The sequence below is a fragment of the Cucurbita pepo genome, chromosome LG08, assembly GCF_002806865.2.
Source record: "Cucurbita pepo subsp. pepo cultivar mu-cu-16 chromosome LG08, ASM280686v2, whole genome shotgun sequence".
NCBI classification, from domain to species: Eukaryota; Viridiplantae; Streptophyta; class Magnoliopsida; order Cucurbitales; family Cucurbitaceae; genus Cucurbita; species Cucurbita pepo.
This window is the reverse complement of record NC_036645.1, coordinates 1,264,476-1,289,021: the sequence shown is the minus strand read 5'-3', so window position 1 is coordinate 1,289,021 and position 24,546 is coordinate 1,264,476. Positions and strand designations below refer to the sequence as shown.

Genomic DNA, 24,546 nt, shown 5'->3' with positions numbered 1-24,546 from the left:
AAATCATGGCCAATCAACACAGGTGGGCTATTGGTGGATTATTGTGGCATTTTTACCCAAAATCTGGTTCAATCAACTGGAACAGATAAAATTCACTTCATTTCTGCCTTTTTTTCTGAGGTTGGTGCTTAATTCTAGCTCATAATCTAGTATGAGCTGTTTGGTTTTTTCATTATAATCATTTAGTTTTTTCTTATAAGTATAGAGTACACGAGCTTGAGAGGCAACAACATTTTATCTAATGTCTTATCGATGAGCTTGCCAAGAGTTTGCAATTTAAAGGTTTGGTTTGACATCATCTTATATTATTCTTGAAACTATGTGTTTTCAGTTACGAATTTATCTCTTCAAGATCTGTTAATAAATTTAGATGGTCGAGAGGTGGATTTATCTACCGATCTTCTCAATTGATAACCATTAGATGATCATTAAGCACGAGATTATCCACACGCCTACGTCATACGAGATGATCGAGAGCATTGGTGCCCATTTCCAAATAGGAATGGGTTTTGAGCTATGCATTCAATAGTGATGCTCAAATATCCTCTAAACTCTTGTTGTTGTTATTATTATTATTATCATCGATCTCAATTTTATGATAATGTCAGATGAATATTTCTAAAAAAAAAATGTTATAAAAAAAATTAAAATTCATAAAATAAAGATTGTAAATTTCTTATTATCAATATTATTATGAAATAGAAATATAGGTCGACCAGGAGTGAAAGTAAACTTTCTTCCCCCATAACATGGGCTAACCGTTGACCCATCAGGCTACTCTTATCGGCACCTGTCTGTGATGCATGCACGTGCTGTGTTAGGTCACCTAACCCCACATATAATATATATATATATATCAATATAATTACCCTTACCTAATTTCTTTTATTTATTTATATTTTTCTTGGGCGTCTAATTATGCATGGGAGCTATTTTCTTAGCTCAAGTCTATGCATGAAAACCATCCAAAAGTTGCAGAAATTTTAAGAGACAGATACAAAAAAAAAAAAATAAAAAAAAAAATGATGTTTTTGCATATAGGCCCTTCCTCTCTTACTATCTATTTAATAAGGACAGAAACTCGGGCACGAGAGAAAATTCTCGACTTCATCGTTATTAACAAGAAGTAATTTAGCGTGTAAAATAACGTGGCTATATTGATAATTTTATACGGTTGGATGAACGGGAAAGTTCAATTTTTTTTTAATAAATTTAGAGTAGGAGGAGGAGGACAAGGTCTGGACTATATCTAGCTACCTAAGTTAGCTGCCAAACTTCATGTCAACTTTGTAAGAGAAAAATGAAAATTAATTCAAACCCTTTTTCAATTTACTAACGTGTCAATTCCCCCGTTCTTCTTTACCAGCTTTCATTTTACTTTTTTTTTTTTTTAGTTCGATAGTCACCAGAGATGTCTCTTTAACACGTACGGCGTACGGTTCGACCTTGAGGGAATCCACTCCAAACAGGGTGGAAAATCCCCGTTTAAATAATGAATATGAGGAGGAATGAAGAGATATCTCTTCTTGATCGGAATCCCTGGCTTGGGATCCATGTAAATAAAAGGGAGTTTTACAAAAGGCACGAACGAAAGATCTCTAACGATACCATTAGATGCAAGTTCAAAATTCATCGTAGACAAAAAGGTAAAAAGTTCGAATCTTTACATTTGTACGAAGAGAATTAGATTATTTTAGGCTAAAAAAAACCCGAACATAGTTTAAAGTTACGATCTTTATTACACGATCAAACCACACTATCAATCAATCACCCATGAAAATAAACAACACAAAAAAAAAAAACACAACCGAAGAGAGAGAGAGATGATAGAAAACGACGTCGTGTGATTGGGAGGGAGAGAGGGTCCTACAGTCACTGGGACTGCATGTCCTTAACATGAAAAAGATTACGATTCCTGACAACGACGTCGTATAAGTGTCTAGCCTTGACCTTGTTGAAGTCGGTGGGAAGGGAAATAAGGTCCACAGAAGAAGGCTTATGAAACTGCACAATCTCTGCATCTTCGTAGTAAATTTCCCATCCCAAACTCAACAGCTTGTTCTTAAGTACCGTCAATGTCGTCATCGCCTCGTTCGTCGCCGTGTAAATTAGAACATTCCGCCCCCGGTTTCTGCTGCCTCCGCCGCCCTCCGCCAGCCGGATCACCCCGTTGTCGAAAACCCAAACGCCCGACATTGTCTGTTTCAGAGATTCACAATGTGGTTTGAGGAATAATGTGGGGATTGCTAACATAGGGTTATATATATATATATAAATAGAGAGACCAAACTTTAATGCTTATTTTTTTTTTGGATATGGAGGCCTAATGTGAAGTGGGGTCTTCCCTAAATTTAAAAAAGAATCCAAATTTATCGAGCCTAATTTGCTCCACTATCAATTATCGAAATGGTTATTTTTGTAACGGCCCAGGCCCCAAAGAGGACAATATCTGCTAGCGGTGGGCCCGAGTCGTTACAAATGGTATCAGAGCCAGACATTGAACGATGTGTCAGCCTTCTCACAAGGGGGTAGACACGAGGTAGTGTGCCAGTAAGGACGCTGGCCTCAAGCGGGTAGATTGTGATGTTCCACATTGGTTGGGGAGGAGAACAAAACACCCTTTATAAAGATGTGGAAAGCTTTTCCTAGTAGACGCGTTTTAAAGCGTTGAGGGGAAGCTCAAAAGGAAAAGTCCAAAGAGGACAATATGTCTGCTAGCAGTGGACATGGGCTGTTACAATTTTGTTCATACAAGTTCCTTCTCTCATGCCGAGAGCTCAAAACTCCAACTCTCTTCAATGCTAGTAGTCACGTTGGACAATCCCGTTATGAACATGTCTTGTTATCATATGTCAAGGGTCGACCGTAATTCTTAAGCTTAGTGTTTCACGCATTGGGTAGACCCTAATTCGTGCAACGTGTTTGATGGGAGTTAAAAATTTGAACTTCTAATCTGTTCATCAACAGTAAATCTACCGTTGGAAATGCCATTTATATTGCAAAATTCCAAAAGACTTTGAAAATTAAAAAGAAAAAAAAAAGTCTATTTATTTATTTATTATTATTTAAAAACCCCACACGTGAGAATCTTTGTCTTTTGTGTGTTTGTGTGAATACCCTTAAATGGGCTACACAAAGAATTACTTTTCCACATTATGTCTTTTCCCCTAATTTTTTTTATTTTTTTATTTTAATACTCTATTTTACTTTTATATTCATTTTATTTTCTTCTTCCCTGCCTTTTCTTTTTTTTTTACTCTGTATTTTTTTTTTTTTTTTTTTTAATTTTGGATAATTATATAAAAAATAATATGTGATTTGGATAATATATTCAACACATTTACTTGCAATATTGATAATATTTTAACCGGTTGAGATTATTCATCAAGATTATCTTATATGTACTTCAGATTCATATTCTTTTAAATGAATAATAGTCAAAGATTATCAACTTGAGTGTGGTTCAATATGGTAATACGAACTCGGACGGTTACTCTCTGTAAAACATTGACTGGGTTTTCCTTTCAAGCGCTTCACGTATACACATTATGCTTAGAAACTACTAGAAACGAGCAAATGATTATCAACTTGAGTATGGTTCGATATGGTAACACAAACTGGTACGGTTACTCTCTATAGAACATTGATCGGGTTGTTCCTTTCAAGCGCTTCACGTATACACATTATGCTTAGAAACTACTAGAAACGAGCAAATGATTATCAACTTGAGTATGGTTCGATATGGTAACACAAACTGGTACGGTTACTCTCTATAGAACATTGATCGGGTTATTCCTTTCAAGCGCTTCACGTATACACATTATGCTTAGAAACTACTAGAAACGAGCAAACGATTATCAACTTGAGTATGGTTCGATATGGTAACACAAACTGGTACGGTTACTCTCTATAGAACATTGATCGGGTTGTTCCTTTCAAGCGCTTCACGTATACACATTATGCTTAGAAACTACTAGAAACGAGCAAATGATTATCAACTTGAGTATGGTTCGATATGGTAACACAAACTGGTACGGTTACTCTCTATAGAACATTGATCGGGTTGTTCCTTTCAAGCGCTTCACGTATACACATTATGCTTAGAAACTACTAGAAACGAGCAAATGATTATCAACTTGAGTATGGTTCGATATGGTAACACAAACTGGTACGGTTACTCTCTATAGAACATTGATCGGGTTGTTCCTTTCAAGCGCTTCACGTATACACATTATGCTTAGAAACTACTAGAAACGAGCAAATGATTATCAACTTGAGTATGGTTCGATATGGTAACACAAACTGGTACGGTTACTCTCTATAGAACATTGATCGGGTTGTTCCTTTCAAGCGCTTCACGTATACACATTATGCTTAGAAACTACTAGAAACGAGCAAACGATTATCAACTTGAGTATGGTTCGATATGGTAACACGAATTGGCATGATTACTCTCTAATAGGACATTAACCGAGTTAATACTTCCAAACCCTTCACATATACACGTTATGGTAAGAAACTACTAGAAACGAGCAAACGAATACTCTCCCAAAAGTTGAAAGGGCACGATGTCGATTCGTGAGAAGGCAACGAAACCATAGGAAAAGAGAGTTGGCATAAAAAGAGAGTTGGCATAAAAGGAGACAAGTGATGGAAAGACCAAAGAGCAAAACATATTTTGTCTTTAGGCAACGACATGAATCTTTGTTCATTTTTTAGTTGTCGTTGAGGTATCTAAAATGGTCCGATTTTCATTAAAATCACCCAACAATTTGCTCCCTTTCCACATCTTCCTCCATCTATATCTATTTCTTTGCTTTCATTGCTCCATTTGTCACCTCCTAATCTCCCAAGCTATACTTTTATAAACATATATTTAAAAAACGCTCACGAGGTCCCGAGATTTGAATTCAATCTTTATTTTTGTCTCTAGAGTCTCAAAGCTCGATGAGTTTTTATTCTCGAGGTTCGAATTTGATTTCCAACGAGTATTTGAAGCTCAAAGTTGGTTACCAAATGGTTCTAGAGCAAAGTTGAACCGTTAATTTACTGAATGAAAAATAATATTAAAAAAACACTCAGGGTAACCTAGTCTCCAAGATTCCATCTCAATTTTTATTTCGTCTCTAGACTCTCGAAACTCAATAGGTTTCTGTTTCCGAAGTTCTTGAAACTCGAAGTTGGTTACTAAATAGTTCCAGAGCAGAATTGAATCGACAATCGAACAAAGACTAATTTACACTAAGACATAGTTAATTAGGGTTTTTGGGTCGGAAAATATAGATTTAAATAAATAAATAAATAAGATAATTGTAGAATATTACTTTAAAAGGGAAAGCCTAAAATAAATGATTAAAGTACTAATTATAATTAACCTTACGTATTAAGCTTCTACAGATCATACTTACACAATAATCCCACGCAAAGAATATAAAGCCTAAAATTCTTGGAATATTAGGTATATAACCAGTTCTATTTATTTATTTATTTATTTATTTATTTATTTTTAAACTTTCTACTTTTAAAACCCTTTTTTTTAATCACTTTTATTAAAAAAAAAAGAAAAGCACTTTAAAAATTTTAATCTAATTTTAAAAAATAAATAATAAAAAGTTGTTGTCCCATTTGATAACAATTTTGTTTTTTTTTTTTTAAAAAAAAATTAAAAAAAAGTTATATTTGTACTATGTCTCCGATTTTCAAAAATTATAAACAAAACTTTTGAAAATTATACCTGCGATAATTTTTATATTTAGCGGATCGTACATGATAAGTAGCTTCCGGATGAAAATAATGAGTTCCCGACAATTTCTATTTTTTTTTTATCCAATTAACTACGTAACCCACATAATCAGCTCAATACAAAAAATCTAATTATCACGTACTAAACACAATTTATTAAATTATAAGAATGATATTCTAATTTATAATTTAGCTTACGCATTTCTTTTAATAAACATTTTACTATAAAGTTTTTTTTAAAAGAATAATAATAATAATAAAGTTGTTACAAATATTAATTTATGTCTCACCCCGACCAACTTTCTCACAATGGCTTTGCTTTAAACATGCCCATGTGATATATCCGTCCTCAATCCCTAAATTTTATTTATTTTTTCTATTTTAATATTAATTAACGGACTAATTAATAAAAATACTCTTAAACTTTTTAATTTTTTTAAAAAAATTAAAAAATATATTTACGGATAATATGGAAAGATTCTTAATTTATTATTTATTTTTGTATTTTTTACATAATGGACTTAGGTCATGAAGCAAGGAGAATAGAAGTGTGACTTAGAAACTATACTTTTAAAAAATAATTATAAACCTTTGAATATATTCTATATATATATATATATATTCCTCACGTAACTGTATGTACATCAATATAGACTTCAATGAAGACTTGGTGTGATTTTTTTAAATAATGTGTTGTTGGTTATTTGTTGGTTTATATTTTATAACAAAGTTCTAAAATATTATAAATTTTTACCATATTAAAAAAAAAAAATTATTTGTCGAATTATTGTTTATTTTTGGGACCAATTAGGATAAAACCAACTTAATATATATATATATATATATATATATATATATATATGTATGTATGTATAATTATGTTGAAAAGTATTATATATTTTCTTTTTCTTATGAACTATTACTAGAATGTTTTCTATTTTTTAAATAGAAATTATTCATTTAAAATTATTTAAAATGAATATATTTTTTTGAAAACTATATAAAATTGAAAAATTATTCGTTCACGAACTTGAGCATTGCAAAAATAAATAGAGAATTTTGCAGAGATTGCGAATGAAATAAGAGGTGGAGACAGGGGTGAGAAAAGCTTCATTGTCCCTATTCCTGTCCCCGTCCCCACTTCATAGACATCTCTGATTGTTGTTTTGACATTACGTTAAATCATCAATTAACTTAAAATTTAAACTAATAACTCATAGTAAATCAGGACTAGTCACTTGCGTTCGTGTTTGTGTAATATCTAAGGGTAAATTACGACAACGTGAAGAAAATATGTATGATTCAACATTTTAGGGTTTTGATGACGATAGCAACAATGTCCATAAAACTTTTTGAATTTTAAAAAGGGATAGTTGTATATGTTTTCCCCGTGTAAAGGAGATCATCACCCAACTCATATAACTTTTCCAAAACCACAAAGAATCTTTCTTTTTTTATACTTTACGCCCGTTTAGAGTGGTCTTCCCTTATCTTCCCTACCGTTTAGAGTTATTCTAATTTCAAAAAGGAGCACTTACCGATCGAATAATTAAGAGATTAGCATAACCTAAAAATGATGAGCGAGTAAACGAGATTACAAGATTGATTTTTGTAAGACAAAGAAGGTTAGTATTGTTAACCGAAGAAGCTTAGGGCATCTTTCTTTCTCGAGCACAAACCAAAAACGAAAATTAAATTAATTAAGAGTTCTATTTTTTTTAAAATGGGTTTTGTGCAATGCTTGGAAAAGGGAATATTGGGGAAATTTTGATATGAAAGGAATAATATATAAATCAAATCAAACGATGGCTTTGAGAGAATAAAGTATTTTTTTTTCGTATATTTTGATTCTTTGTTCATTGTTTTCTATTCTTTTTAAAGGGTATACGGTACGCATTTTACTTATATTATAAACATGTTTTAAAAACCTTAACGGATGAGTATCAAAATTTTATAAAACATGTTTTAAAAGTCTATTAGATCAAGTAAGATTTCAAAACTATCGATGAAATTATATATAAGACAGACTCAAAATCTTGCTAATTGCTTAATTAGCATTTATTTCTTTAAAATTATTTTTAATAGAATGGTTGTTCAGCCAATTTTTAAAAATTTATATCTAGCCAATATACCACTCTCATGTGATGGAATGGCTTAAAAGTGAAAAATACTGTATTTATTCACATGACAAACATATTAAATATGTTTAGGTTATTTACACACTCCAACCCCTTCAAAGTCCTATTTTTCCTCCAAGTCGATAAGGGACTAAAAGATCTACTACTTTCATTCATGTTTCAAAAATAGATAATTTTGTATCTTAAGGTATATAAAAGCCGGGGCAAATCTATGAATAAGAGATGTGCAAGTATCAACCGGACCCAAATTATCAAAAGGCTCTCCAATGACGTTGAAAATTTGGTCGAGATTCACTCTGCCAACTAGAACACTTAGAGGAGCTCTCGTAACAACCACTTCCTTTCCTCTCACTAGACCATCTGTGTGCATGTGCGTGTGTGAGACTTGTGACACCTGAGTAAAAGGAGTAACTACTCACATATAAAATATATATATATAAACCCTACACATTATTTTTAGGTTTAAAATTTAAAATAGGAAAGAGGCAATCAATTTTATTTAAAAAAAAAAAAGAAAAAAAAAACAGCATTGAAATTAATATAACCACAACATACATATTCAAAGCTATTTTAAAAGGGAGCGATTGGGTTTTGGTTAAAAATTCAAATCTTGGACAAAACTCGTCCCCGTCTCTCCTCTCATTGTTCTTCTTTCTCCCCCTCAATTCCCTCCATTTCGCTTCCTCTTTCCCTCAAATTTTGAATTTTGATCTCCATTTCGCCCACACCCACCCACCCTTTTTAAAACCCTAATTTTTCAACTCATCAGATTCTGAATCTCCATTTCAAGCCGATTCGATCCCTGCTTCAATGGCGAGCGCCGACTCTTCCACTCCCTCCACCCCTGCCCCCGCTCCTACATCAGCCGTGAGTTCCCTTCATTTCCTTCCTTTTCAGTTTCTCATTCATTCTGGCTTTCGGGCTTTATGAACCTTGTTGTTTTTGTTTCTTTCTTGTCCACAGAAAAAGGAGAATCTCACCCCCATTGGCTTGAAAATTATGGTATTGTTTTCTACAATGTGTTTATAATTCTTCAGTATCTTGACTTGATCTCTGAATTTAACTCCAATCTTCTCAGATTTTGGCTTGTTTCTTCTCAGGAATTGAACGAATCAAGAGCAGAGCTGCTTGATAGAATTCAATTTCTTAAGCAGGTGGGGTCTAAGATATAAAATGTTCTAGCTGTGAGATAAAGTTGGATGTTCTTCGTCATTTAGTTGTTTTTGTGCTCTGAGTTTGTGAACTTTCCTTGTGTTTGAGCATTTCAGGATCTTCAGAATTGGAGGTTAAAGCTAGACACACAAGTTAATACCTACCGAAGTGTAAGTTAATAATGTATTGCTTGTTTTCTTCATTCTTTTCTGTGTGTTCATATCTTTCTTAAAAGTAGGCTTATCTCTGTCAGAATGCCTTGTTCTAAGATATCTGTGTTTTAGTTTTCTTTGATGGGTCTATATGATCCATAAACAAGTTGGTCATCCAAATGGAGTGTTCTAATATGGGATCACTTGGCTTATACAGTGAGATCCCACGTTGGTTAGGAGGAGAATGAATCATTCTTTATAAGGGTGCGAAAACCACCTCCTAGAAGACGGGTTTTAAAAACCTTGAGAGAAAGCCCAAAGGAAAAATAAAAACCTTGAGAGAAAGCCCAAATGAAAAACCCAAAGAGGACAATATCTACTAATGGTGGACTTGGGTCTTTACAAATGGTATTAGAGCCAGGCAACGGGCAACGTGCCAACAAGAACATTGGGCCCTGAAAGGGGGTGGATTGGGAAGTCTCAAATTGATTGGCGAAAGGAATGAGTGCCAGCGAGGATGCTGGGCCCCGAAAGAGATAGATTGTGACATCCCACATCGATTGGGGAGGAGAACAAAACATTCTTTATAAGGGTGTGGAAACCTCTCCCTAATAGACGCATTTTAAAAACCTTGAGGGAAATTCCGAAAGGAAAAGCTCAAAGAGGACAATATCTGATAGCGGTGAGCTTGGGCTATTACAATGTCAGTTAACTGATTCTTGGTAGTTCGAAAAGGGTTTCGAGTCTGCTAATGTTTCCAGCAGAGGATACTTGATTCCTCACTACCTTGGTTTGGAAGGAAAGAAAGGAACATATGATATTAATGACCCTTTTGTTGGTCATGCATATTCCTGTTCTTTTCTGCTTTTGTATCTGTTTTTCCAGCATCACTTGACATAGACATTCAATCTTCATACAGGAACTGTCTGAACTCAAGAAATCGCTCAACGTTGAGGTGGAGCAACTTCGCACGGTAAGCCAAATGCTTCACTCAGATTGAATGTGCTAAGGGTAATAAATTTGTGGCATGAAAGCAGGAATTCCGAGAACTAAGGACAACCCTTCAGCAGCAACAAGAAGATGTGACAACTAGCCTGAGGAACTTGGGTGTAAGTTCTAATTCTAATGACTTTCATGCTCAACAAAATACCTCCAACCCGCCTCATCCCACCGTATGTTTTTAACTTCCATTGAAGAAAATTATGAATCCTGGCAGGTTCAGGATGATTCTAAGGACAATAACAAGACTCGACATCAACATCCTGTAGCGGAAAGCAGCGACAAGGAAGACGAAGACGAGGGTAAGAAGGATGGACTCCATGGCTTAACAGAGGGTAAGGGAAATGAATATGAAAATTAAGAGAATTTCCATTGTGTTTCGTAATGTGGCGATGGATTTCCACATTTGACTGTTTTTCAAAGCTTTGTAATGGGATTGATAAGATTTTCCCGGCATTTAAGGAAGCATTGAATCTGTAAGTGTAATTTTTTACACGCACATCAACATTAATAAGTTCATTCTTCAAGGATATATGTATTTAATTTTTGGGAAGCAGGGCTGGTGGTATCGGTTAATTTTCTCATCATCAAAATATCATTTAAGTTTTTTTCTCAACTAGCAAAATGGACTACTCAAAGGCTCCTATTTATTTTTCCTTTCTGGGTTCATAAGAACATCTCATCACTCTTTTTATGAATTATTCATAAGTGGCCAGTAATTGATGAAGTTATTGCCAACTGACGAACAATTTTAATGTTTTTTTAAAATGATCGTCTTTTATCTTTCTCTTTTTCTGTTCCCAAGGTTTGAATTTTCAATTCTTTTTACCACTGGGGTTATTTTTTTAAGGTAATAGGTGGATAATCAGACGGACACTATTTTGAATCAATATATAGATCAATTACAGAAAATTGTTAAGAGTATTTGGGCCAAAACCTAAATAAGGTGGCTGAGGTCTGCTTGTCCAAAGCGAGGGATTTGCTATTCATCTTTTAAGCTGTGTTCTTTTAAAAACAAATAACTATATAACCAAATACAAGCGCTCTCAACAATAGACTACAAATTTAATTAGGCTACCAAATTCAATTCTACCAACTCAATCTATAAATACTACTCAACTAATTAAGATATATATTCTCAATAAAGAAGTAAAAAATTTGAATCTACGCACCTTGCATGTTGTTGAACTAACAAAAACCAAATCTCCATGGTGCCTCATAATTAAAAAACGTATACTATATTTCCTCTGTAAAACTAAGTATATACAAATATCCAGCAGAAGGAAGTTGTGCGCTGAGAAATACTGAAAAAGGAAGGGAAATGAGAAAGGAGTTTTGCTGACAAAGTGAGGAAGTACAGATTTAGTGAGAGAGAAAAAGGAGAAGTAAATATGGTGCATATATAAGACCACCTACCATTTTAATATCAACAAGACTTGGAAATGCTACAACACACAGAAAAGCTAAGGCTCTTTTCTTTTTCATCTACTTTGTTAATTGTGTTGTCCCTTTACCTTTTCCTTCTCTCTGTCAATCAAACTCATGTTGCGTGGGTATCTCACATGGCGTGGGAAAATGGGAGTACTCTCTCTTCTCTTTACTTTCCCTCATCCATTATTTGCAATTTTGCAACTAAAATTTACTCACTGTGGCAGTCTGGTGGTGGTTGAAGTTGTCATCTTAACTACATGCCTTTATTCAAGGATCATGGCCACACGTCTACCTAAAGGGAATGGCCTTTTTTTGTTTAGACAGTGAAATAATGTTTAAACCAGGTCATTACTGTCTGCATAATAAGAGAGAAGATGGTAGGACTGGTAGCTACATTGTGATGACCGTCTAATAATTTTCTGTCTTTATGTTTTAGTTAATTCTTTGTTACTACTTTTTGGAGGCTTTATTCTCGAAAAGTTCAAGAATGTGACAATTACTACAACATAACAATTTTGATCTTAACTTTCAGTTTGACTGTTGTGAATATCTTTGCTAGGATTTGCTTTTGAAATCTTTAGCAATTTCAAAAACCGAACATAGGGTTTTTTTTTTTGGATAGGATAATACCTGCTTTTCCTAGTTTCGAAAGATTTAAAAAATATGCTTTTAGGATGTAGACAACTATAAAGGCTAAGAGACCTAATTTTAAAACCAAACTGGCTATCAAAACCTAATAAAAGAAGTCTTAGATGGCTGTGGCAAAGATTTTCAATCTCCAGATAAGGAAAACCCTCACTGGACAATCTTGGTTTTCTTAATTCCTATGAACCATTCTTCATTAATGCCAAGGACAAGAGGAAGGGTTACAGCAAGATTGAAAAGGCAGCCGCTGTGAATGAACATAGGGGTCGCCAACTGGGAGGAGATAAAGAGTATGGTACATTTGGTGGAAAGAAAAAGGAATGGTAAATAATGTAATGTGATACAGAAGAAGATTAAATAATGGGTCAATCGAGATTAAAGAGGGAGTAGTTCAGCTAATAAAAAGGAACATTTAATGCATGATGAAGATTTTAAATTGTTTGAGAGGTTTAGAGTTTCCAGGACATTTGTTGGGAGAGAGTGAAACCTGGCAGCCTGCTTTTAAATTCCACTATAATTACGGGGAGAAAGCTAGGAAAGCTGCTACTCTTTTGTCATTTTCTTGATAGACCAGTGCTCTTTTGAACTCCCTTCTTCAATACTATGTATATAACAATGCCATGGAAAACTGGCTCCTCGACTCCATAGCTTCACTTCACTTCAATCTCTCTCTCTCTCTCTCTGAACCAGAAGATTTTTGGTCACTCATCGCTTTCTGAACTGGGACTTTCCCTCCAATGGCTGTGGTATGTGCTGAAGCAGCACCACAACCACTTAGAGCACAGGTAACATGCCTTCCCATTAGCAAGTTTTTAACTTTCTTTTCTTCTTCTTTTTCTTATCCTGGGGTATCCTAGCTCATCCCCTTCTTTTGTTAACAGGTTTGGATCTTGAAAGTTTCTATTCACTGTGAAGGATGCAAGAGGAAGGTTAAGAAAGTTCTACAGAGCATTGACGGTACCATTCCTTCTTGTACACTTTTACTGTTTTTGGTTTCAAATGTGTGAGAAAATTATCAGCTGACAGTCATGATCTCAAACCACTACGATCAGGTGGAATAGATGAAGAAAGTTGATTTTTTTTTCTATGTTAGTTTTCTTCCTAGCCAAACGCAGGAGAATTTGGGTACTTCTACAATTGACCACTGGTCCAAATATTTGGAAGTGATGGCTTTTCTTAATCTTGTAGGTGTTTATACGACCGTCATTGATTCAGAACAGCAGAAAGTTACGGTCACCGGAAATGTTAGTCTTGAGACTCTGACCAAGAGGCTCGCAAGAGCAGGTAAACAAGCGGAAATTTGGCCAGAAAAGCCAGCAGAAAAAGCGAAGCAGTTCATCAAGATGTTGGCGACTGACAAAGGGAATGGCCAAGAAAATGGAAGAAGTCCGAGTACAAACAAAGCTTCAGCAAAGAAGGTTGAGTTTAGGGTCAGCCCTGACAAGAATAACCGTGTAGAACAGATTGAAAAGTTAAAGAATAATGGAAGCTCTACCAAAAAGCTTCCGGCTGGGGAGTCGCCGCCGGTGGCCAACTACAAGGGCAATGCTACTGGACATGAGGGTTATTCTCCAGACAAAAGTGGTGTAGGGCAGAGTGGTGAAAAGAAGAAAAAGAAGGGGCATCCAGGTATTAACAACGGTGATAAATCAGGTTCAAACCCCCAGAATGGACATGGAACACTCAATGTGGATCCAGATGTGGACCTAAGAAATGGTAGCCCACTGGCCCAACAAATATACACGGGCCCTAAGGGTTATTATTTTCCTCCACCTATTTTGGGGTTAAACTACTATGCGCCGCATTTAGTTAAAGGTCCTGAATTGCTTTACCATGTCCCACCGATTCCATTTTCACATTCGAATGATCAGACTGGAAACTATGAGGATCAAGCAAAGCCACAGACCTACCTGGATTATTTCAGTGAAGAAAATGCCCATGGGTGCATCATTATGTGATCTACAACCCAGCCAATCTCAAATCAAAGGCAAGAGATGATGATTTGAAGTGCTAATAGTAAAACAGCGGAGCATGAGTATAGATAGATGTACATGAGTGAGGTCCAAAATGACAGGAAGGTTATCAAGTAGCAAAGTTTTGAAGGGTTGGGTGCTTCTAATTTTTTGGGTGAAATGTACTTTAGGGTTATTGTGTTCTCTGTCAAATGAAAACTTTTTGCAGAAGCTTTCTAATGACTCTGACTAGAAGTAATCTATAAAATTATTCAATTTCAAGCTCATCACCATAGTTCATTGGGTTAACATTATTCAGCCTGAGATATTTCTTCTATTTAGAACAAATGAATTCATACATACTTCGAAAATGTGGACAGCATTAAGCATTTTTGGTTCTTACTCTAACATGCCCCCAATCAAATCCAAATCCCTGTCTGTTATTAGCATATCTAAAGCAAATTCAGCGAAGGGTCAAACAAGAAAATGGTAACAAGCTCATATTATCAGAACAAATCAAAATAGTACGTAATTACCAGAGTTGTTCCATTATCTAGGACCCAAACAATTCAGAAGAAAGCGGTACTATTTGCATTCTAAGGACATTTTCTTTCCTAGTCTTCAGTGCGTCTTGGACCAATCAGTTTGCGTGTAAACTTAATTTAGGAGCCATCATTGGTGAAGAAAGATAATTTTCATTCTCCGTGGGAGAATGTAATGATATTTGCAGGCCAACTTTACAGGGGAGGATGGATATATGAACCATCACAATCACTCGTGAAGTCACGTGTGTAAACAAAGGTCAATGCCAGAACCTGGAAATGTTCTTAGCGGCGAGTGACTTTGAGGGATCAAAAACTTGGTGAATTTTATCAAAATAAGATGCAGAATCTAACAGACCCTAAAAGATGGTGAAATTCTTGAGTTGTATTCTTTTTTCTTTTCTTTTCTTTTCTTTTCTTTTCTTTTTTTAAGTTTAAGAAGTATGGGAATGGGAGATAAACTTGTCATATATGTACCTTAACCACCAAGCTTCGTTTTGCTAGTTGCATCTTAAATTAAGCAAATTAACTGATAAAAGGTAGTATGGCATTATCTGATAGATTGACAACAATGAGAAGGAACAATTATATTTATGAATAGTATTTCCAGTTATATCGGTCCAGACCCACCTCTAAGACAATTCTTTGTGGTTACATCCAACCTTTTTAATTGTTCTACAACCTTTGAGCAAACTATATCTAAGAACAAAGGAACCTTCACTATAATTAAAAGGTATTTTATTGTAAAGGTTCAAGAACCAGATTTGAGAACAAGAGGTTCTTTGATCAGATTTTGAGCTAAATAACGTCAAGAAATATAGAACCCTACCAAAATCCATTATCTCTCACTCAGATATATAAGGTACGAGAACTACCACTACAGAATATAACTATGGAACAAAATGAGCTAAAGTAAGGTGAAAATGGCCAAATTTAGGCTTACATGCTAGTAGATGCCCTTGTGGTGCGCTGATTTGTTCCAAGGATGATTACAATAACAGTTACATCATCGTGATATTTCCTTCTTCTTCCGGCTGGAATGGTAATTAATTCTTCCTTGCTAAAACCTATAAAACAAAAGTTCTTACACCATCAGCACCGGTTGATGCAAACAGAACCGACATTTTAAGTTATCAGCACAAGATTAGTTTACTTCTCTGAGCAATATTTCGAAGACGCCCAGTATTTCATAGTCTTCTTATGGGGTATATGATGTGATGATAATAAAGAACTCAGCTCTATTTAAGAACTGGTGTTTTTCGAGGTTAGGGCTGACTTGTGTACAAAGTTCAAGCTGAGGCAAAATTGTACTAAAGACTTCGTACGTAGCAAAGCCTATAAAAAAGGTCATGGTAAAAATAAGCGTTATAATACTGCTATAATTTCTCCAGCCGGCCAAAGGCAGATATGAAGGGCAGTGCCCTCGCTGAACTTGTACTCATTGTCAGTATCCTTCAATAACGACAAGAATTTATAATATTAAAGGACAGCTCTCCAAAAAAAATATCCTAGGGGAGAACAGCTAAGAGGATACTATCAAAAAGCAGCAATGGTACTCCAACCTCAACTTGTTCCCACAGCATTAGCTTTAGTTGAGAATTAAATGATAGCAACAACAGTCCCTATTTCTTCTTCCTTTTCTTTCCCAATAGTGTCAAAGGTTTTTAATATTATATCCTCACGCAAGGAATTGAGAGTTCACCTTTTGTTGAAGGGGGAAGGCTTAACATTAGACATATAAGCAACTTTTATCACAGAAAATTAACAATAAAACAAACTGGAAAGTTGACTTAGCTATCAACATCATATGACAAGAAATGTAAGCTTTAAAGATGTCCTATTTTTTTAGCCGTGCATTTATGATAATATCATGCCAAAGATAAGTCAACAAATAGTAAACTTTTACTTCTATAAATGTAAATTGGGAAACGATTCAAACATTCACACAAAACTATCTTTGGAGCTCACCTGCGCAATCAGCAGCTTTCAATAAGAGCTGCTCCAGTAAATATTTTGCAGGATCACCAGTTGGGTTGCTCAAGATATATGAATGGACAAGGTTCACTGCCTCGTCATTGCCAAAAAAGTCAAATAAACCATCACTGCCAACTATTACAAAGCAATCTGATTTTGATATCCTATGGACAGACAATGCCGGTTGAGTAGAAATATAGGGAGGGCTTATTAGGTTACGAACTCGAAGAATACCCATCAAAGCATCATTAAACTTTTTCTGCAGAGAAATAAATGTATAATAATCAAGTTAAGATGGACTAAAATCATTTCCAGCAATGCAGACTAGGTGGTATACCTGGTTCACTCAGAAATGAATACCATTTTTAGCATTGATACCACATCAACTTCGTCCTGAAAATTCATGTCCTATATATAATAAAGTGATCATGCATATTGATTTTTCTGTCCAGAGCTGATACGGATTATCAATGTCAGATGATCTCCAAAGTGACAGGAGAATAACAGATAGAATCCTTACAAGTATCGGTTGGGGTGTGGTTTCGTATAAAGAATATGCATGGTTAAGGCATAGCTATGGTAAATATCAAAACAGGTATTATAGGTTAGCACGAGTACTTTGACAGAGAATGTTTTCTAATAAAACCCGGCCAAAAAAAGTCACCAAAACTCTATTTCGTTTAGCAGCCTGCATGCTTCTTTTATTTATTTATTTTTTTCTGACAGAAGCAACCTGCATTATTACTAACATATTAAGACAGCGCCGCTATTTTATCTATTAATAAGTTTCTATACACTGCACAAGCAAAGAAATGATTTCGTGTTATATGAGATTTTGGGCATACTGACAGGCACGCAATGTATAACTGTCGCATACCGTCTTCAAGTAGCCAACTCCAAAAGCACGAGTCACCTTCAGTTTTCCTTTGACTTTCCCACCAACAATGATTGTAGGATCATCAGGATGATCATACTGTAACTTCGCTCTTTCAAGTGCATTATCCACAGTGTGACTCTGAGTGAGCTGGACAGCTTTCAGTCCCCTATTCCCTCTCATTGCACCTTCATCAAGAGTAGCCAGTACTGCTCTACTATCACCCAAATTTAATGTATATAAATCCTTTCCATGAAGAAGAACAACTAAAACACAAGATCCAACAGAAACTAAATCAGGACGATCCTCCATTTCCTGTTCAACCATGTGCAGAAAATCATTCTCTGTTTGACTAAGAGCACGCTGGAGGCTATCTAGCACCCCATGCCTTAGAGGATAGTTTGCCATTCCTGCTTTGGCTTGTGAACGTTTCTCAGATATATTGTTGATATCTGAAGCACTTTTCCTATTGTTTCTAAAAGTAGAAAAACTTCCCTGAGTAATGCTACTATCATCAAGATGTGAATTATCCATGTCCAAAATATCCGAGGTTTCACTCTTGGCACCCCAATCTAGTAGGCTAAAATAAAATACGATGGTTTCATACAATGTCCCAGCAAGAAAATCAGCTGCATCTCTTCCATTAAAACCATCATAAATTGCACAAAACAGCCATCCATTTTCTTCGGAACAAACAGCTTGGACCCTGTCCTCACCAGCAGCTCCACCTGCCACTTGCAATTCCTTAACATTAAGAAAACCATCACTTCCGGAAGGAGCACTCGTGGACTTTAACAAGCATGAATCATACTCAGATGTTGGGGTAGATGGACTGCAACTTAAGTTTGACAGACTACTCTGCAGAGACGTTGACAATATATCCAACCTTGAAAGAGTAGGTGATGAGGGCACCTTACGGAAGGAGTTAGGGGAGTCCCAGGTCGGAAGTATTTCTACTCCTATCAACCCATTGCATATATTTGTGTTAGCTAAGGTTGCATTTGCACTCAAAGCAGCCCCAGATAAGCAAGAGAAACTGCTGATCCTTCGAAGTCCAGGCTGGATCTCGAATTTGTCGGAAACCTCAATTCCATCTATGTTATCATTGCATTTATAACCAAAGCTAACTTCAAGTTCTCCCTCGGCTTTTGTTGAAGCTTCTTGAAGCATACTATATCACTGTTAAAACAAATACATTTCATATTTAAAGCTCTTTAATAATAAAATTGGCAAAGTTCAGTTACTATGCAACATTTACAATTTTAGTCAGATTTGAAAGGTCACACTGGATTTCCTTTTCTGTGCCACTAAATAAATCCAAAGAAACTTGAAACTACGACTTCTAAACTGTGAAGATTATTTTAAACCCAGTATGTATAATATCAATCAATTGGTTGAAAATTGAAGTGGGCACCATTGCTGTTGTTAATTGACAAATGCAAATTCCTAACACCATGCGTCTGGTTCCATTCCTACCATATACTCTTTCTTTTCATAGTCTCTCTCTCTCTCTCTCTCTTTTCTCTGGGGGTGGGCGGGCATTTGCTGATCTATATTTCTCCATATTTCCTTTTACGTATATCTCATATTTCTATTTCATAATTATTTTTCCTTTATATAAAGATCCTAATAGAGCTCCAGTCAGAAGCCATAAAACTAGTTGCTTAACAATCCACGGAGTTTGGCTCCTTTCGTCAAATTCTCAACCCAAAGATCCACCAACACATAATCTTAGTAGAACAAGACGATGGGTATTAATCTGATAGAAAATCCATACTCCAATTTCCTTTAGGCCTCAATCAAATTTGATTAGCCCATATGAACTCCTCCAACACTTCTGTTATTTTTCCTTTCCTTTCGAAAAACTAAATTTAGCCATGCAAAGAAAAAATAAACAGTGAAATAATCACAAAGTTCCAAAAAAAAGTACAAGAACATGACAAAGAAACACGAAATAGCATTCCAGTATCATATAGCCACGAAAACAATTAAGTTCTTAACTTCAACGGCAGCTACAGAAAAACAAATTGCACTTCAAATGAAAAGGAAAGAGAAAGATAAACTAATCAAGCTCACAGAAATTAACCGCCAGCAATACAAATAATCATCAGAGAGGAGAAATAAATACTGGAATTAACCAAACCAAAAAACACCGATCCAGAGAAGAACCAAAAAACCTAATAGAAGAAGCCGCACAGCCGCCACAAACACCAACAACACACGCTTCAATCAATTAAACTCAGCAATTCAAAACAACACTTGCAAATACATAATACAACAAAAAAAACAAACAAACAAGTTGCCGGTAATGGTATTAACGATAGAGAAGTGATAAGGAAGCAGTAGGAAATTGAAAAACAAGAAAAAGAAAGGCAGAGACGCACCTGAGAGCAGAGAATTGAAGCGAACGGCGATCAAGAAGAGAAGCAAAAGGCAGAGGAAGAAGTGAAGAGAGAAGCAGGGAGGGAAGAACACATAGGGAGAGAGAGGAAGAAAAAGAGGGAAAGTGTGTTGAGAGAGAGAGAAGCAATGAGTGAAAGCGAAGACAGAAATGGGAATGGAGGAGAATCTGTATCTGAGTGGTACGTTAAAGGCGAAGCCATTGGATGGCCAGGAACAACCTCTGCTAAATTTGGACAATTTTTTTTTTAAATAATTTTTTTTTTTTACAGCCTTTTGCTGATTTAATGCTGCGCCTTTTTGTTTAATATCTTACTAATTAATTATCCAACTTCCTAACTTATTTTTTTTTTCAACTTAAATGTGTTTTTTTTTTTCTAATATATCTTCAAATTTTATTATTTAGTATTATATTTTTAAAATATAAAAAAAAATTGATTTTCCGTCCATGTATTAATGGTAAGAAGTTTTTTTTATGAGACGTAGATAGACGATTTCCATCTATATATATATTTAATTTTTTTATAATCACAATTTTTTCGAGCATTTTAGTATTTTTTAGCTTTGTTAAAAAAGAAACGAAAGGGTATTAACAAAAATCATATTTTTAAAATAATAATAAAAAATTGAAGAATATTTTTTAAATAAAATATTATTAATTTTATTTTTAAACTTTTTTTTACAGCTTTTAAAATTTAATATTTTTAATTCAACGCATGAAGGAAAAAAATACAAGAAAATGGCTTCTATCCATGATTTCTACTATTTTCTTTAATATATAAAAAAATTATTAGAAAATTTAAATTGATTCATTTATAAAAATTTAAAAATTTAAGATTTTAATGATAAATTATTTTATATTTTTAATTAATTCAGGTGGCCACAAATTTACATTTTTTTTAATGGGCATATCATAATAATTTTTAGAGACTTAAAAGTAATTCAATTAATTAATAAATTTATATTTTAATATATATTTTTTTAGTTAAAATATATTGTAATTTAAATTCATTAATGAATTTTAACATCTAGTGAAACAATAAAGAACGAAATTGAAATGTTTAATGGGCTAGAATCCCAATTGGAAAATGACAGGAACACTGCCCGTGAAATTACCTATTTAGCCTTTTATTTTCATTGATAATTTATTTATTTAAGAAAGTAATTTTTATATTAATTTTATCTCCAAAATTGAATAATATTTTTAATTAGCCTTCATCACAGAATAATAATTAATAAAAAGTAAGCTTTTTAGGATTGAACGAGCTTTGTCGTAATAAGTTCGAAACGACCTTACGTGTTACAACGTTATTAGCTTATAAATTCAATTAATACGTGATGAAAAGTATATTATAAAATAAAATTAGAAGAAAAATGTAAAATATTTCCATATGGACCCTACAAAGGACATCTGGATTTTAAAGGAAGGAGGAGGCAAAGTTGATGGATTGGCTTTTCAGCCACTGAAAGAACCATTACTTTAATACGAACTGATTATGTACCACTATCAACTATGAAGATAATGGACTTCATAGAATGGAACAAAACAAGCTTGAGGCTTTCATCAGATCATGAACATAAAAGAAAGAGATCTCTTTATTTGTCCCTTTCTCCCCTTGTCTTTCTACTGTTTTTGATTTGATTTGAACCCTTTGTCTTTGTCTTGGTCTTTCTACTGTTTTTGATTTGATTTTAACGACGATAATGACAGTGACTTCAAATCATCGTTAACCATAATCATACTTCGTCATTTTCATCGTCATTGGTACTTCACTTCCAATATCCTGTCACTTCAACATTGTATATCGCATTTTCTCAATGAGTTGCCTTTAGCATTTCTATTTGAATCTAAAGAGAGAATCTCTCTCGGTCTCAATTGAGACTCGCCCCCAACTGGGAGAGGCTTAGGGGAACCTTTCCCCCAATCTCTTTTGAAAAACAAGGCAACTCATCTTGCTAAACTGCTTACCACTCAAGAGCGCGAGAGTGCTTGTTGCTCGAATTCTCAGGCTAGGAACCATTTGTTGTGGTCTACAACTACCACTTATGATTCCTGAGACTGCAACCATAAGTTTGCGCAAACCTGATTTGGCTTTACAAAGAGCATGCGTTAGAAGATGCAAACAAAATCCTTCGACTAACAAATCCCTTCCATTTCATTCTGAAAAAACTAGACACAATAAGAACTCTGAGATGCTAACCTAAGTAGACACTAGAAAAACAAATGAGCTACCATGGAAAATGTGTAACTAGTTCTCGTTTTCTTTTCTCATTATTAACAACACTGCCAAGGACAACCTATCGAAAGCTTAAAGGCATCCTATCATATCAACAAAACATGAGGCCATATAGAAGCTCACTTTGGTAATTCCTTTCAATGGAAAATGAAATTCAACATATCTCATTCACCTTAGTTTTGTCCCATTTTCACCCACCAAAGCTTGTACCGATTCGGGTGCAGTCAAGTTTGCATTGAAAGAAACTAACGAGTTTAAATTGTCGAAAGAAACGAATGAGTTTAATAGGTTCAAAATTTTTTAAAAGTGCATCTCTATCCTTGAAAACGTTGATGTAGAGATGAACCGGACCAGCACAATCATCTATTGTTGATGAACTTCGCCTTTCTTCTTGTGCCAGAGCCGATCCAGGGCGCTGTCAGCATCTCCCTGTAAAGCACCAGAAGTATATCAATATCAGCGTAGAGAACTCAATTCCTCTAAAAATTTTATTAATTCTCCCGCCCCAAAGGCCACCACAACAAATGATTCATGTCTTACACCTCCTTCCAACAAAGAAGGCATGAACAAAACCCAAATGAAAAAAGGAGAGTGCTCCCATAAAATAAAGAGACAACAGACACATGATGATTTCTCGTGGAAGATAAATGATATAAACAAGGAAACAACAAGCAAAGGGGAACTCCAATACTTGAACTAACTTAGAAAAAGAAGGGAACTCCAAGGATATTTCTACTAAGGGTGAGCCCTTGACCACCCCACCCGACAATCACTCAGAGATTAGGATCATACTTACAATAATCCTATACTATTAGGAATCTGACTCGAGAGGAACCGCTAGAGCAATTTTGCAAACAAGGTTCCGTTACAAACCGTGAGATTCTCAAGATCTAACCCACCAAGAGTCAACGGTTTTTCCACCATCACCCATCTCACAAAGTGTGCCCCTTCCCCGTCATAAACCCCTTCCCAAAAGAAATCATGCATCAACTTCTCAATACCTTTAACGACCGTCCTACTAAAAATATCCACAAGAAGCATGAAAAGGAGAGGAGACAATGGTTCACCTTGCCAAAGATATCTCAAAACTTTAACTTAACACCTAGGTTAGCCATTAATAAGAATTAAATATATGAGTGGTCCAGTACGAATCCAAATCCAAGCCTCCAACCATGCCCAATGAAAGTTGAAGATTAAAATAAATTAAAAAAATCCTTAATTCTCATCAGCCCAGATTCCAATGGGTGAGGACACAACTATAACAAGATGTAAAAGGAAATATTTGTATACTTTCAGACTGTTTACTCTCCAATGGCTTCTCTTCCCTTCAAGAAAAAAGTTAGTACAAACGCAGACAGCAGAGAAGGCCTTTAGAAAAGAAGATTATCAGAATTCTTTCGTTTCTTCTCCTTTTCTTTTCCTTCCTCCAATGCGTTTGATTGTCTATGGATTTTAGGTTAGCTAAGCTCAAGATTTCTTCTCTATGTCTATTATGTAGTCAAACTATAAATCTTAGGAATTCATTTTTTAATCAACGATTGGTTTCAATTAACTAATTGAATGGGCAATGAGAATCTCGAACAAGTTATGCTCAATAGTGTCTCCTTTTCCTGGCGAACTCAAATCAAATACCAACAGATGAAATCATAAGCAAGTTCAACTCATCTTAAACAGTACTTCGACACAAAAATGCAGAACAATGCAGAATACAAGCCAAATCGGCATGAACAGAATTAGATTTTTGTTTGCATCACCAAGACAAGTCCTATTCCAATTCAATACTCTTATACAAGAACAGATTAAACCACATCCAATCGCTACAAATCCAACAACAGAGACAGATAGATAAATAACAATCACCTGCGCCCGAATGAAACCACAGAGAGCAAAAGTGGAGAACTGGCCAGTGTAGATGCCATTGTCATCCAAATGCCCAACGTTTATCTGAACCGAAGCATGATCCTTGGAAGTAATCAGCCGATTCGTGGCGGAGCTGAATCGAAAACACAATAAGTCATAATCAAAGCTCAAATCACATGAAAATTAGCAACAAAAGCATCAAAAGCTAGGCTATAATATTACGAACCATTTTCTGGGAATATAAAGCTCTGTGATCTTTCCCTCTTCGTTCTGCATCTTGAATCAACTAATTCTTTAGAAATCGAAAACCTGCTTTAATATAACTGATCAGTGTTTCATAACAACACATACATTTGAGACCACCAAAAATGATAAAACCCTAAATTCATGAATCAAAAAAAAAAAAAAAAAAAAAAAAAAAAAAAAAAAAAAAAAAAAAAAAAAAAAA

General features: G+C 34.9%; 5 protein-coding genes across 5 annotated transcripts in view; 2 read left to right on the top strand and 3 right to left on the bottom strand.

Moving 5' to 3' along the window:
- Window positions 1–1,791: 1,791 nt before the first annotated feature.
- Window positions 1,792–2,196, bottom strand: LOC111800449 (flowering-promoting factor 1-like protein 2). Its single transcript, XM_023684139.1, has one exon. The coding sequence runs from the start codon at window positions 2,194–2,196 to the stop codon at window positions 1,873–1,875; it is 324 nt and encodes a 107-aa protein (XP_023539907.1). The 3' UTR covers window positions 1,792–1,872.
- A 6,184-nt stretch (window positions 2,197–8,380) lies between these two features.
- Window positions 8,381–10,739, top strand: LOC111800447 (CAP-Gly domain-containing linker protein 1-like). Its single transcript, XM_023684138.1, has 7 exons — window positions 8,381–8,747; window positions 8,844–8,882; window positions 8,981–9,034; window positions 9,149–9,202; window positions 10,104–10,157; window positions 10,222–10,293; window positions 10,401–10,739. The coding sequence occupies exons 1-7, from the start codon at window positions 8,691–8,693 to the stop codon at window positions 10,542–10,544; spliced, it is 474 nt and encodes a 157-aa protein (XP_023539906.1). The 5' UTR covers window positions 8,381–8,690; the 3' UTR covers window positions 10,545–10,739.
- Window positions 10,740–11,391: 652 nt separating this feature from the next.
- Window positions 11,392–14,498, top strand: LOC111800445 (heavy metal-associated isoprenylated plant protein 35-like). Its single transcript, XM_023684136.1, has 3 exons — window positions 11,392–13,044; window positions 13,141–13,216; window positions 13,448–14,498. Exons 1-3 carry the CDS (start codon window positions 12,997–12,999, stop codon window positions 14,215–14,217), a joined length of 894 nt encoding a protein of 297 aa, XP_023539904.1. The 5' UTR covers window positions 11,392–12,996; the 3' UTR covers window positions 14,218–14,498.
- An 819-nt stretch (window positions 14,499–15,317) lies between these two features.
- Window positions 15,318–20,207, bottom strand: LOC111800442 (probable protein phosphatase 2C 40). Its single transcript, XM_023684133.1, has 4 exons — window positions 19,986–20,207; window positions 17,605–18,780; window positions 16,722–16,986; window positions 15,318–15,820 (listed from the first exon to the last, which is right to left on the bottom strand). Exons 2-4 carry the CDS (start codon window positions 18,769–18,771, stop codon window positions 15,693–15,695), a joined length of 1,560 nt encoding a protein of 519 aa, XP_023539901.1. The 5' UTR covers window positions 18,772–18,780; window positions 19,986–20,207; the 3' UTR covers window positions 15,318–15,692.
- Window positions 20,208–22,348: 2,141 nt separating this feature from the next.
- Window positions 22,349–24,546, bottom strand: part of LOC111799637 (40S ribosomal protein S21-2-like) — a 2,429-nt gene continuing 231 nt past the window's right edge. Inside the window, exons 2-4 of the mRNA XM_023683059.1 lie at window positions 24,325–24,407; window positions 24,099–24,231; window positions 22,349–22,667 (exon numbers count right to left, since the gene is read on the bottom strand). Coding sequence (XP_023538827.1) covers window positions 22,602–22,667; window positions 24,099–24,231; window positions 24,325–24,374 — 249 coding nt within the window. The 5' untranslated portion in view covers window positions 24,375–24,407 and the 3' untranslated portion in view covers window positions 22,349–22,601. The remainder of the gene's footprint in view (window positions 22,668–24,098; window positions 24,232–24,324; window positions 24,408–24,546) is intronic.

Bases quoted from the DNA above. Each gene is read 5' to 3' on its own strand.
- LOC111800442 (XM_023684133.1), bottom strand. From the start codon at position 18,771: ATGCTTCAAGAAGCTTCAACAAAAGCCGAGGGAGAACTTGAAGTTAGC. The intron at 16,987-17,604 runs GTATGCGACAGT...ATTTCTCTGCAG, and splicing joins GAGTTGGCTACTTGAAGACG to AAAAAGTTTAATGATGCTTT. The intron at 15,821-16,721 runs GTGAGCTCCAAA...TTTGTTTTATAG, and splicing joins GAAAGCTGCTGATTGCGCAG to GTTTTAGCAAGGAAGAATTA.
- LOC111800447 (XM_023684138.1), top strand. From the start codon at position 8,691: ATGGCGAGCGCCGACTCTTCCACTCCCTCCACCCCTGCCCCCGCTCCT. The intron at 8,748-8,843 runs GTGAGTTCCCTT...TCTTGTCCACAG, and splicing joins CCCCCGCTCCTACATCAGCC to AAAAAGGAGAATCTCACCCC. The intron at 9,203-10,103 runs GTAAGTTAATAA...ATCTTCATACAG, and splicing joins AAGTTAATACCTACCGAAGT to GAACTGTCTGAACTCAAGAA.
- LOC111800445 (XM_023684136.1), top strand. From the start codon at position 12,997: ATGGCTGTGGTATGTGCTGAAGCAGCACCACAACCACTTAGAGCACAG. The intron at 13,045-13,140 runs GTAACATGCCTT...TTTTGTTAACAG, and splicing joins CACAACCACTTAGAGCACAG to GTTTGGATCTTGAAAGTTTC. The intron at 13,217-13,447 runs GTACCATTCCTT...TTAATCTTGTAG, and splicing joins AGTTCTACAGAGCATTGACG to GTGTTTATACGACCGTCATT.
- LOC111800449 (XM_023684139.1), bottom strand. From the start codon at position 2,196: ATGTCGGGCGTTTGGGTTTTCGACAACGGGGTGATCCGGCTGGCGGAG.